The following is a 14073-nucleotide window of genomic DNA, read 5'->3' as shown; positions in this document are numbered from 1 at the left end:
CTAAGCAAGATAGTCCCCCCATATCAGAATGGGGATGACATCCACAAATGGATGACTGCTTTGGAGAGGGCCTGCAAAGTACAGCAGGTACCCCAGAGTCAGTGGGCAGCTATCTTGTGGCTCTCCTTTTCTGACAAAGGCAGAGACAAGCTCCTCACAGTCAGTGATGAGGATGCAAACAATTACAAAGTCCTGAAGAGTGCTCTGATAGATGGGTTTGGCTTAACCACTGAGCAATATAGGTTGTTGTTCAGAGACACCCAGAAGACACAGACACAGGACTGGTCTGATTTTGTGGATTGTGCCACTAAGGCTTTGGAAGGTTGGTTAAATGGCAGCAAGGTGCAGGACTATACAGGATTGTACAACTTGATTATGAGGGAGCAGATCCTTAGTAATTGTCAGAACCAGTTTCTCCATCAACACCTGGTAGACTCAGATTTGACCTCTCCCCAAGAATTGGGAAAAAGGGCAGATAAATGGGTCAGGACCAGGATTAGGCCTAAAAATCAGGGTGGTGACCAAAAGAAAGATACCACCAAGCCTCAAGAGAAGGGTGGGGATAAAGCAAAAGAGAAATCTTCCTCAGGGCCCCAAAACTCCACACAGGGTGGTGGGTCCCAAGCTCCCTCCTCTACCACAGTTAAAAAGCCCTACTGCCATGAGTGTAAAACTCCTGGGCTTTGGAAAACTGACAGCAGTTGCCCAAGGGCTACAAACAAAACTGTTCCTCCAACTACTCCTGTCACACCACCTATTACTGTCAGCAGTAATCCCCCAGGTGGTGGGAGTGCCCCCAAAAATATGGTTGGGCTTTCTTGGGGAACACAGGGGGATCCTGGCTTAGCCAATTCCCCCACAGCAGCTACTCTTGTCTGTGATGGTGGCATGGGGTTTGCCAACTTCACTGCCTGTCCCAACACTTTGGGTAGGTACAGACAGGAGCCCTACATCAATGGTAGAAAAGCTGAGGCCTACAGAGACACTGGAGCTAGCATCACTATGGTGGCCCATAGGCTAGTTCCCTCTGAGCAGCTTTTGCCTGGTTTCTCATACCAGGTAACTAACATTGATGGCAAACAGAACAGTCATCCCATGGCAGAGGTATGTCTCAGCTGGGGAGGGGTCACTGGGCCTAAAAGGGTGGCAGTGTCCCCAACCTTGCCGGTGGACTGCTTACTGGGGAATGACTTAGAACTCTCAGCTTGGGCTGGAGTTGAACAAGACACCCATTCTAAAATGGTAGGCCTTTCAAAAAAGGGTAGTGGGGTTGTGCCAGCCACAACCCCTGTCCAAGTAGATTTCCTCCCTGAAAAGGTTGGAAGGGCAGTGGTAGCCACAGCCCAGGCAAAGACAGACTTCCCTGTAGAGATTGGCAGAGCTGTGACAGTCACAGCTCAAACACAAACTGAGTGCCTCCCTGAAAAGGTTGGCAAGGCTGTAATGGTCTCAGCCCATACTCAGACTGACATAGGTGTAGTGAAGCCTGAAACTATGGATCACTCCACACAAACAGAGAGTAGTGGGGAGGAAGAAAAGTCTCCCTCTCCCCAGACATTAGGAAAAGGTCAGCCTCCTCAGGGATCTGACCTCACCCCTTGTGAAGGAACTGCCCCAGAGGTAGCCAGGCCTGGCCTGGCAGAGCCTCTGATGTCAGTGGCCCCTTCCAAGGTGGGACCCAGTCTGGTGCAGGTAGCCTGCCTCTCTCTACCCTGCCTCAGTCAGCCCAGGGCTGCAGAGGTCAGGGAGGCCAGTGGACCCCAAGAGGGCCCCTGTCCACAAGAACCCCCCCCATCAACAGAATGAGGATTGCCTGGCTAGTAGCCCTAGCCAGGTGATGGGTAAAAACATTCCTGAGGGATCCCATTTACAGGTAGTTAGGGACCTCCCCCAGAGGGATTCTGTTGGGCACAGGCAAACATGGGACCTTAGGGCCCCAAACCTGACCTGTCCCTCCAGTAAGCCCACAAAAGGGACCCAGCCTCCAGCTTTAGGTAGCCAGAGGCTGACCCTGAGAGCACAGTGCAACTCAGTGAAAGAAAGAAAGGCATCCATGGTGGAGGATGATTGGAGGAAGCTGAGGCCTCACTTTGAGGACACTCACTTCAGTACTCCATCTCAACACCAGCCTTTTACTTTGCAAAGACACACCAAAGGTAGAGATTCCCTATGGTGGAGACCCTATGATATCTTTAGGATGAGGGATTGCTTAGTGGACCATGAGACAGGGGGTAACCATGCCAGTGCTGGTTCTTCCTTATATGGCCACTTAGGCAATAGAGGCTTACCTTGTCAAGGCCAGCCTTATCTCCTTTCGTTTGGGGGGGGTTGTGTAGGAAGGTGGATATCTGACTATGGTTACCCCCAACTTTTTGCCTAGTGTCTAGCTGGTTTTTCGACTTAGTTGGCCTGAGATCCTGCCATTCAGGGTCTCAGGCTGTCTGCTCTCTCTTTAAAATGGACTCCATGTACCCTAGGTACATAACCAATTGGTAAGGATCACCTTATTGGACCCTGTACAGTGTACCCTAGGTACCCAGGGCATAGGTGTACCCTAGGCCTCCCAGGGGCTGCAGCATGTATTATGCCACCCCTGGTCTGGCCTTCCAATCAGACACAACTGGCTGATCACTCAGCTGGGGCAAGGTCGTGTAATCACCCCTTGCTTAGATATAGTATATCTATATCTACCTTATATATAGACACATGTGTACCTATCAGCCACTCCTATGGCAGGCCTTAACAATCCTGGAGGCAGAGTGCTTGCTAACATGTGAGATGGTGCTCTAGCATGAGCTGAGCCTGTCTGCAGCTTTCGGAACCATGTCCTTATAGCTGTTCTATGATATAGCCTACCATATACTCTTAAAGTGCCTTATAATCTTAAACGGTTATGGTAACTATGGTTTGGCTTTATCAAAACATGTCGTGTAAGGTGTCTAACACTTTGGAATAATACCCCCATACCATTTCTGGTGATGAGGATATTATTCCTCCCTTCTAGAGGGAGAGACATGTTAAAATCCTACTTTGCTGTTTAACTCTAACCAAAGCCTCAGCATCACAAAATGGATGCTGCTGCCACAGACACAAGTCTGACCCCCTGCTGCTGGGAGTGATCCCGGCAAGGGAGGCTTGGACAATAGGTTTCCTGCTTGGGGAGGTGCTAGCACCTCCCCAGACAGACTTTAGTGTATTGGGGCAGGGTGGGCTGAAAGGAATGAGACATGCCTGGGGCACACAAGGTGTTCCTTGCATAGTCCAGTTCAAACCGGTGCTGGGGCACTCCAGCCCCAGCTCTGGCGCGAAACTGGACAAAGGGAAGTGGGTGTAACCACCCCCTCCCAGGTCCCACCCATAAGGCGTGACCTAGCAGGTATCCCAGCCCCCCAGATTAGTATAAGAGTGGGAGTTGGGCCTCAAGACTTTAGATTATCCTGAACCTGCAACTTGAACAGAAACTCTGGACCTTCGACATTCGACGAAAGAAGAAGACTGAAGAATCTCCCTTGTGGCCAAGGAGTGGCTACCCTGTGCAAACAGGCACCATCAAGAGACTACCCTTTGCTTTGCCCACGTTCCACGAGGAACCGACTGCAGAGCCCGACCAGAGCCTTGACTTCCAGACTTCTCCGACCCTGATCCACATCTACAGCAGAGCTGAGATCCGTGGAGGCGACGAGCGACGTGGGACCGGCTACCTGGGAAAAGTGGCTAGTATCTTCAAGCGCAGCTTCTGAGGCACCCTCGAAGTTGTGCCCCGGGGATTGAGAAGCCCCACCCCCAAGCACCATCTGCACCGAAGATCAGCCCCCCACACTCCACGAGTCCTGCGTGGGGCCCTTCAGCATTTTCCTGCTTGCCGCGTCTGTCCGGTTGCTTGCCCGCTGGCTAGTGGCCTTTGTGACGACGCACCCTGAAATCTTCTGCGCTGGTTTGGCTCCTCCAGACTGGCTCCCGCTTCTCTGCAAAGAAGAAGCACCCCAGACCTTCCTGGTCTGCACCAGAAGCAAGTCCTCCGTTCTTCGTGGGTTCCGCTTGCCAAGGCTTGGTGAGTCCTAGTCCAACTTCGACGCCGCCGACAGCAAGAGCCTTCGTGGGACAGCTCGCCTCCTGGTCCTGGTCGTCCTCGACGCTTCCTGGTCCTCCTGGCTGCAGCGACAAGCTTCACCTTCACCTGCAAATCTTCACGACATCGTCTGGTTCCTTCCTGGTTCCACGTGGTCACTGGCTAGTGACCTTGACTCTGTCCCCTCTGCTTGCAGGTCTCCTCTCTTCTTGATCCCAGCCTTGGGATCCACCGGACACTCTTCACTGACTGCCTGTCAGCATCTTTCTTCAGGCATCCATAGGAGTCGACGACGAAACCCGACGCAACTTCACCCCTATGCACCCGCAGCCTGTGGGCTAGGTAACTTGGGTACTCCGGTGCTCATCAGGATAGTGACTATCCTAGTGTCTAAGTTTCAAGTCTCAACTTCCTAGCTACTCCGGAAGTGTCCTAAATCTATCTATTTCTAAACTGTACTATTGCTAGTGACTTTTACGCATTACGCGTGAGTGTTTCCACTCTGCATACGAATCCCGTGGGCCTCCCACTTCCTAACCTTTGGTAGTATAGTGTAGCCCCAGCGATTCCCTAGGCCTAGGCCTATTCTATTTCCGTGACAGTGGTTCTTATACCACTTACTTAGTATATGGTTTGCGTGGCCCCTAGGGCCTAACTGTATTACTTACCTGTGTGACTTAATGTATGCTTAAATAACACTGTGTTGTACTTACCTCTAATCTCATAAAGAGTGCTGAGGGTTTTCTTAGAATAAATACACTTTATTTTATATATATATCTGTTGTGGTGTCCTTTCATTTGGTATTCAAGGGATTATATATGGTATCACAGCTGGCTTCACATGCCATTCAGAGTTTAGCCTAAGACTGCTCTTGTCCATGCTACCACTAGGATAGCTGGTCTATAAGGTTGACTTTACAACCAATCACCATAAGGGTATTTGGACTGATATAGGGTGTACACTATAACTAGTGACATCATACATCAGGCCAACTTCTCACACCCCTGTGCTGGGCTTGGACCAGGTTCCAAGAAGGGCATCTGTCAAGGCCTTATTGAATGGCAGGAGGGGTTTCGAGGATTAGACACCCTGCAAGACCTTTGTCAAGATGTTCGTCTTGACTTCCACCGAAGGGAGCTGAAGGTCCAGGATCTTAGCAGCCCTTCTCACCACCACAGCATATGAGGTTCCCTCCTCCATAGCCACGGTAGGGGGGAGAAAGCAGGCCAGAATGTGGAGCGGTATCCAGTCCACTGGCCGCACCCAATTCCTCATACCAGTCCATTTCGTATTGAAGCTGGTCTTTTAAAGGGTCAAGCAACCTCTCCCAATCTTCCTCCATTCCTAGCTCTTCAAAATAAGGCTGAGGAACCGACCTAGGACCCAAGGGTGCTATTGACAGCGGAATCAGCATCAATATGCGCCTATACAGCACCGGGTTGTTGGGGATAAGAATGGGGCTAGCAGCAGCGGATGCCTCGGCTCAGGGACCGGCCAAAGTCAAAGTAGCACGACCAGCATCAGTCCAGATCCATTCCCAGCTCCATGGGGGGTGGGGGGGGGGGGGGGGGGGGAGAGAGGGGCACAGAACTTGATGGAGCACCATCTGAGCCTCCAGCACTCGAAGGCACGCGGGGAGGGTCAGGCCGCCAAAATATGAGGCACATGGCATCATAAAATTGTTTGAGCTGGGAGGGGGTGGCTTTGGCTCCCGGGAAGGAAGGAAAGCATGGAGCAGACTCAGGCACAGGTTCTGCAGAACAAGGCATGCCGAGGCTCGTCTGTCAAGTAAGCCGATGGACAAGAAGAATTCGAAGCACACTTCGACTTCTCGTGTTTCTTATGACACTTACCGGACGACTTTGAGTGGGAAGATTAGGACTTAGGACTCCCAGAGCGGTTCCCAGACTTTCTTCTCGACTGGGATTGAGAACGAGACCTCAGGGACAAACGACGTGGTGCCGGGCCGCACGCAGCTTTAGGGACTGCTCCCTCAAAGCTTTCAGAGTCATGGTCCGGCAGTTGGAGCACGACTTAAGAGTTGTGGTCGCACTTCAGTCACCAAAGGCAAATCAGTCACCGACATGGCACGGTGGTAGGCACCGCATGGTTTGAATCCAGAAGTCTTCTTTGACATGTTGGAAAAACCTACACAGCAAAAAAAGTGCGACAAAACTTTGAGAAAAGCCTATCAAAAAGTGACAGACGGTATCTCTCTTCACAGATCTGCGCTGCTGGCGTAGAAAGAAAACGTCAGCGCGCCGAGGTGGTGCCTATATAGGTGAACCAGACGTCACAACATTGGAGACTACGACAACGACGTCACGTGGGGAGACCAATGCCACCTATCTTCCTGATCCAGTCTGACGCCTGGGAAATTCAATGGTAAGGAATCTGCAGCTAGATATCTCTATCAGATATCCATAAAGCATTTGCTTCCCTCAGTTGGGATTATCTATTCATTGTTCTAGTGGGTTTCAGCCTTGGCCCCTACATTGCCAAGCTGATCCTGTTATTATATACCTCACCTACCGGTTGAAATCGCTTTGGAGGGTCCATCTCTAAACCTATTATGGTAAAACGCGGCACTAGGCAGGGCTGTCCCCTTTCACCCCTTTTGTTTGCTATGGTTATAGAGCTGGGGCCTATAGGGCACCGATGAATGAAGCAGACTGGGGAATCCTCCTATCTGACGGTTCTCACACTCTCTCACTCTATGAGGATGATGTCCTGCTCTAGCTACAGGATACTGCTTCCGACTTCACCCCTGTTGCCTCGCTCCTGGTGGAATTTGACTGAGTGTCCGGATTGATAGTCAGCTGGAACAAGTCTTGCCTTCAGCTCCCACAGAGCATAGGGGCCTTGAGGTGCCAAGCTTCAAATACTACTATCTGGTGGCCCAGCTGTAGTGGCTGGCCTACTGGTTGGTGGGCCGGTTTTGGGCGAACATGGGGCTGTCAACCCTCCCCTCTCTGCTGGAATCTTTCTTCGTCTCCTGCACGCTGGTGCCGCTCTTCCCTGGGACTTGCTCCTCCTTCCAAGGGTAGCTCACCCATGCGGGCACTCTATATTACACAATATCTATCTTCTCCTGTATGCCCCAGCGATTCTCCTTTTGGGCTTCCTGACCTGGAGGGCCCACCTTTCCAGCAGTCAGCTGCAGGTGAGGGAGAAGGCTGGCCTCACCAGTATGAGTGAGCTTTTCAAGGTTTCATGGATGGCCATATAATGGTGTTGAAAACACTAACTGACCAATGCACGCACCCCGAAGGCCAGTTCCTCCTCTATGCCTCTCTGGGGGGGGCAGGGGGAGGGGAGGGCAATCGGTAACACCTGCGCCACTCAGGGCTTGGAACCAGCCACACATCAACTCATCCAAACACTAAACACTATGGGCCCCAGCTGCAGATTAGATGCATGGCTCATTAAGGCTCTCATTGCACACACGCAGACATGTCTACAACCTTTATGAGACGAGTGGGAGGCTGAATTTGGCAGGCAACTTCATGATACCCCATGCGAACGGGCCTTAGTTTACACACAAAGAGTGTTCCGCAAAGCTTGCCTAAAACGGATCAAATTTTATATACTCCATAGGGCTTACCTATTCCCCAGGTGACTGGCGTGCATCTTTCCCGGTGCACCAGATATGTTTGCAAGATGTAATAACCCAGTAACCGACCTGAAGAATATTCTGTGAGACTGCCCTCAGTTAAGAACATACTGGACCATATATTCCCCCCTGGAACATATCACAGTAATCCCTAACATCAATTCTTGTGAAGCAGGAGCTTTGGAAATATATACACCAGACCACGCAAACGTAAAATCAAAAGGCACTTCTTAGACCTGGCCCAAAAAACGATTACAAAACGCTGAAGAATGGGAGGCATTACGCTCCAAATTGATTGACCCTGATTTTGTGCAAATGAAATAAATGGTAATGACACAAAATAAGAATAAGATTGCAGTTAAAACTGTTACTATTAACAAGAACAATGTGTAACGTTTCAAACATGTTTTCAAGTTACATAGCATCCTAGATCCTAATTCTATTACTAATCTCTACATTAATTAAGAAGGCTAAAATCTTAGATAGCACCCTTACCTGCTAAGCATTTGGAATGGATCACACAGCATAACTTTTGAAACAGCATGTCTGGCTGTTTGTTATCATAGTTCTGCCATGATAAAACAGACTTGTACTTTAGCCAAGGACAAGAATCCCAACATAGCTGCTTTCGGCCTCTGCAGCTAGCCTCTTCCGATGTATCTCTCAAATTGGGAGCAGAGTCTGATTCAGGAACCAGCAAATTGGCAAGACCTCTGTTGATAATCTCTCAGGAGAATACCCAGACTTTTATAGGAATTTGGCCACTGATTCAATCTAATGTTTACAAAACAAATCATAGATTGGGACAAGAAAAACCTCTAAATATTCAGTTAGTTTCTAAGCTTTCAAATTTGCTGCAAAGTTATTTGCAAAGTGCATCAATATGCACTCCTTTAAAAATTAGTTTATCAATCTTAGGGAAGGCAGTCTTGATCTATTGACAAATAGAAGTGCTTTTAAGAGGCTTGTTGCTGAGGCTAGCTATCCGGAACAAAAGAAGACATCCCTGTTCTATTGCGGTCTTCGAGACCTGGTTGTGAATCTGTCTCAAAACTTGTTGCAAACTTATGAGTAAGGTCATCAAACTAGATCATAAGAAGAATGCAAGGGTGAGCAGGGCAAAGCAGACTCGAAAGCAATCAGAGTCCTGCTGGAGGTCTTTGTGCATGTTCAATCATAAAGATATGCAGATTCAGATATAGTCCAAGAGACGTTCTCATAAAGTAATATTCCTTTATTTTCTTATAGTATATTACCAATAGAAACAGTTCATACAAGAGATAGCCAACATGTGTTTCGAGGAAATTCCTCTATTTCAAGGCTTTTTTCAAAACCCCAGCATTGATTGGAAAGCACATGCAATAAACCATACTGCTTCAACACTTGTTTACCAGTTTTATGGCACAACATTCCTTATCATAGTAGCCATGGTCCAAGCTAGGGAGTACAATCAACTCTTCTCTTTTGAATTTCGATTGCCATATCGACATTCATCCTTGAACCACTTTAAGATGCAGTTGTAGCTGAACTCCTACTAAGAAAGAACCTTAATACTTGTAGACCCACTTAGACCTTTGTTACAAGCTGCCTGGTAAATGGGCCTTATCTCACCTCCATCCCCCTACCCCAGGAGTACCAGTAACTCTGGGGTAGTGGTGGGAATCTGGGTCACTAAGAGTTGAACCAGAGGGTCCACTATGAAATAAGAAATTTACAGGGGAGATTTGTAATCCTGAGTCCGATTCCCCTGTTCAGCAGCTAAGAAGTCTGTTAGAGCCACAATTAAGAGGTCACTCTATTTAAATGCATTTGCAATTGGTTTTAAGGTTCTCAAAATGTTCTATTTCCATTTGCATTCTTTGTGGCTCAAAAGAGGGAGCTTGAGGACTAGCATGAATTACCAGGTACTTAACAAGATGACTATTGAGAAGGAATAACTACTGTCTTTGATCCCAGCTTTGTTTTATCAAGTCAAAAGCAGACCTGGATCTTCACATGGCATACAGTCTTCTCAGGATCCGAGCGTGTTGGACTTGGCCCTTCCTGCAGGGTCATCCCCAAACTTTTAGCATTCACTCTCTTTTCTTCTGAACCGGTTTTCATTGCCTTTTAGAACTCTGCAATTTACCACTGATCATTAGTAATAAAGTGTTTGAGCTCTCTTTGTTAAACATAGAGAAATTGGCTTACACTCAATTGGCACAATTAATTTACTAGTACGCCCCTAGTAAAATGGTACTATGTGTACTCAGGGCCTACATTTTAAGGGTTACTATGGGGCCTGCATCACTTATTGTGCCCGCCACTTACGTAGCCTTTTAAACACGTCTAAAGTCTCCCATTGCAGTCTGTATGTGCAGTTTTAAACTGCCATTTCAACCTGGCGAAGTAAACCTTTTGCCATGCCCAAACGTTCCTTTTTTAACACATATGTAATCCCTAGAGCAGACCCTAACCAGCCCATAGGGTAGGGTGCATTGTACTTAAAAACGTTGGACAAAAACTTTTAAGTTTACATGCCCAGGGAGTAAAAAACTCCTAAATGTGTTTATTACAACTCTAAGGCCTACCTCTCTCATAGGATAATATTGAGTTACCTTATCACATTTAATAAGTGATAACTTTTGCTTGGGAGCAGGTAGGAAAGTCATGTTTGGTGTCTAAGGAGTTTCAATTTAACCCCTTGCGTGCGGGTTTTTTTCTCCCGCTGTGCGGGAGAAATAAACGGCGTTCGGGAACACGACGTCTCCCGGCCGTCGTGCGCACACGCCCACCGTAATGCACGACGGCCGGGAGACGTCGTGCGCATGCAAGGGGTTAAAACACTCTTTAATGGTAAAGTCAGATTTTAAGTCACAATTTTGAAAATGCAATTTTTAGAAAGTTGATATTTTCTTGACCTAAACATTTAATGCCTGTATCTCATGACTAGGTGTAGATGGCAGTTGGTCTTTGTGTATTTCTCCTAGACAGTGAGACAATGGGCCGTCTCCGTCAGGATCAGGTGGAAAAGATTTCACCTACCACACATGCACTTCAACGACTCTGCCTCAGCACACTTACAAAGGATTTAACCCTACTCTGTTGTGACTCCAAACTGGGTAAAAGTCAGGGAGGAAGGAAATTCAAGACATCTCTGTGGTGGGAAAAACTAGAAGCTTTTCCCTCTTCAAAGTGGGCACCAAGAGTAAATATTGGACATTCAGAAACAACTCTTCAATTATGCACAATATAACTTAAAACATTCTAAACATAGGATTGGAATAAGCAGAAATTACATAGGCTGTAATTGATTAGTTGCAATGTTGTTCTCAGCAGAATTAGAATGAATATTGCATTGAATTGGAGGATCTTCACAAATACTTAGTGGATCCGGCACCAATGAGTACACCTGTTGACACAAAATTGCAATTTATGGAGAATGATCAGTACTACTTGATTCCGGGCTGGATTATGTTGTTTCCCAGTTGGTTGTCTCTGTTGGATTGAGGGCAACTTCAGTTTGACGCTTAAATAACTGAATGTTTGAACTCTCTATCACTAGCAGAACTTATCTTGGGACTTCTGCACAGAGGTTTAAGGGCAGGCTGATCTGGAAATATTTGGAACCAGGCTCCAGCATGTCTGATCAAACAGTGAGCCTTTGTGAGCTAATCACCTAGAAAATACTCAAAGTCATTATTTTCAAGTGAGGATGACAAGATAAGGAGCAATTACGTAATTTATAGTTTGCATAAATTATTTCTACAGAAGGTTGGTTCAGCATTTTCCTACAGATTAGCGTATGTTCTTCAGATATCAAGGCCTCCTTTTCATTAGAATAAACCAACTAAAAGTTCATAAAGCTAAGTTCTAAGTAAACTGGTTTTGCAAGTCTGGCTTAAGGCGTTCCCAGAGTCCAAGCCTCCTCCTGCCCATCCACAAAAAAAATAAAAAAGTTTTATGTTGAGGTAGTCTTTGTAAATGCATCAATCATCATACAGACATTTTTCTTAATGGGATACAAGCCTTGTTAGTGGATAGAGAAATCTGCTTATGGGTAGAAGGCAGTTTCATGAGTAGCGCCCTACTGTGTTCTTATTCTGCCTTCCTAATCTATTAGGTAATGGCAAGTTGCAGCTGGTCCCTTTAAACCGCAAATTGGGCCCCAATTGCATTCTCTGAGCTTATCGCAGGGTGGCAACTGCATAAGCCCTTCCCAAATTTGAAACCATAGGGTGATTCCCAGAAGTATGACTGCATCAATGTTTTAATGAAACTATGCTACTTGTGAAGCTGATCTTGCCATCTGTACACCAGCATTGTTTTCTCCAGAATGGATCATTGGATGCCTGTAAATACGTGAGGATCAACTTCAGCTTTTTTGCATTCAGCACACTTATATGGCTTCTCCACAGAATGGATTCTCTGATGACAAACCAGAGTTGATGAACGAGGGAAGCTTTCCTTTCACCCACTACACTGGTGTGGTTTCTCCCGCGTATGGATTCTCTGATGCTTATAAAGACTTGAGTGTCGACTGTAGCTTTTTGTGCACTCAGTACACTGGTATGGTTTCTCTCCAGTATGGATTCTCTGGTGACAAACAAGATTTGATCTTTGAACAAAAGTTCTCTCACACTCTGAACACTGATGAGGCTTCTCCCTAATATGGATCATCTGATGCGTACAGAGTTCAGAGTTTAGACTGAAGCTTTTCTGGCACTCTGTACATTGGTATGGTTGCTTCCCAGTATGAATCTTCTGATGCGATTGGAGACGGGAGAATCGACTGAAGCTTTTGTCACACTCTGTACACTTGTGTGATTTTACCCCAGTATGACTTTTCCAATGATTTACCAAACCTGATTTATCAATGAAGCACTTGTCACACTCAGTACATTGGTATGGCTTCTCCCCGGTATGGACTCGGAGATGCAGTTCCAGAGATGACAGAAAAGAACAGCTTTTCTGGCACTCTGGGCACTGATATGGTTTTTCACCAGTATGGATCCTCTGATGAGAGTAAAGATTACCCCTTTGACTGAAGCATTTTTCACACTCTGTACATTTGTATGGCTTCTCTCCAGTATGGATTCTGCGATGTTGGTAAAGATGCGAGCTTCGACTGAAGCTCTTCTCACACATTTTACATTTGTACGGTTTCTCCCCAGTATGAATTCTTTGATGCTTCACCAGATATGATTTGTGAGTGAAGTTTTTCCCACAGTCTGTACACTTGTATGCTTTTTCACCACTGTGGATTCTTAAATGTTTTAATAAATATGACTTCTGAGTGAAGTTTTTCTCACACTCTGTACACTGGAACAGTTTCTTCGGGGGCGGAACCCTTTGGTGCTTGAATATATTTGAACTTTGAGTGACACTTTCCATGCAATCCATATGCATTTTATCCCCAGTACAGGTGTCTTGATATAGCAAAGTCATCATCAGTAATGGTTTTCCCTTACTCTGGTACGAGGTATTAGCGATAATTCTCTAACGTGTGAATTTATTGAAGCTGGGGGTAAAGGTTAACTGGCACTCTGTGCCCTGGCATGTTATTTCCCCACAGATCTGTATACATATGTGATCTTCAAGAGTTTCCTCACACTCCTTGCGGTGGTACGATTATTTTTTACCACTGTTGCTATGGATGGTGTGCTGCAGTGATAGTGCATCATACTGTACAGCACGGCTGTTCATCAACAACATTTCAGGCTGTGAAAGAGAAGAAAAGCAATTGTAAATGAGTGGTTAAAAGGTATCTGGTGTTTACTTCTGCACCACAAATATTCATGTCTGCAATTTATTTGAGTATGCATATCTGGATTAGTCGGGGAGTGGTGAGACTTGTGTTCGTTTTCACGTCTTGGGACAGAAAGAAATGAGTACAACATGTAAAACTGTTAATGTACCGTGTCATGGTTGGAAATGGAGGCATGTCTCGAGAATTCAAGGTCATTAATTCAGCTCAGTTTGTCGGAGTTGTTTGTCACCATTTACATGTATAGAAATGGGAGATGTTAGATTGCTTGGGCCAAGGGAGAACAGCGCACTGGAGTGCAGGGCTGAGTGTCCTTTTTATGATGGGGCTGAGAGTCTCATGGCTGGCTTTACCTTTTATTTTTAAAATATATTTCATTCATTGCAAAACACTGTCATTAAAGAGCAGCACTGTATTTAAGTCTCATACTTTCTTGGAAGCAAGTGGCTTTACTCACAGTCACATTTTAAACTGTATCCAGAATTATTCCATATGCTCTGATTTTTTAAAAGACCAAACTACAAACTGTATAAAGTTTTAAAACATTTACAATCCATCACTCTCTCTTCCATCTGAGTGGGTCCATATTAATTAAGTAGGATTAGCATGAGAAAATATTTCATAACTTATATGATCGATTTTCT

General features: G+C 46.3%; 1 protein-coding gene across 1 annotated transcript in view; it reads right to left on the bottom strand.

Annotated features, from left to right (window-relative positions):
- Positions 1-8899: 8899 nt before the first annotated feature.
- Positions 8900-14073, bottom strand: part of LOC146830301 (uncharacterized) — a 39643-nt gene continuing 34469 nt past the window's right edge. Inside the window, exon 2 of the mRNA XM_085604505.1 lies at positions 8900-13383. Within this exon, the coding sequence (XP_085460631.1) occupies positions 12133-13113 (981 nt within the window). The 5' untranslated portion in view covers positions 13114-13383 and the 3' untranslated portion in view covers positions 8900-12132. The remainder of the gene's footprint in view (positions 13384-14073) is intronic.

The sequence above is a fragment of the Triturus cristatus genome, chromosome 5_1 (assembly GCF_964204655.1).
Source record: "Triturus cristatus chromosome 5_1, aTriCri1.1, whole genome shotgun sequence".
NCBI classification, from domain to species: Eukaryota; Metazoa; Chordata; class Amphibia; order Caudata; family Salamandridae; genus Triturus; species Triturus cristatus.
The sequence above is the reverse complement of the archived record's forward strand: the minus strand, read 5'-3'. Positions and strand labels throughout refer to the sequence as shown.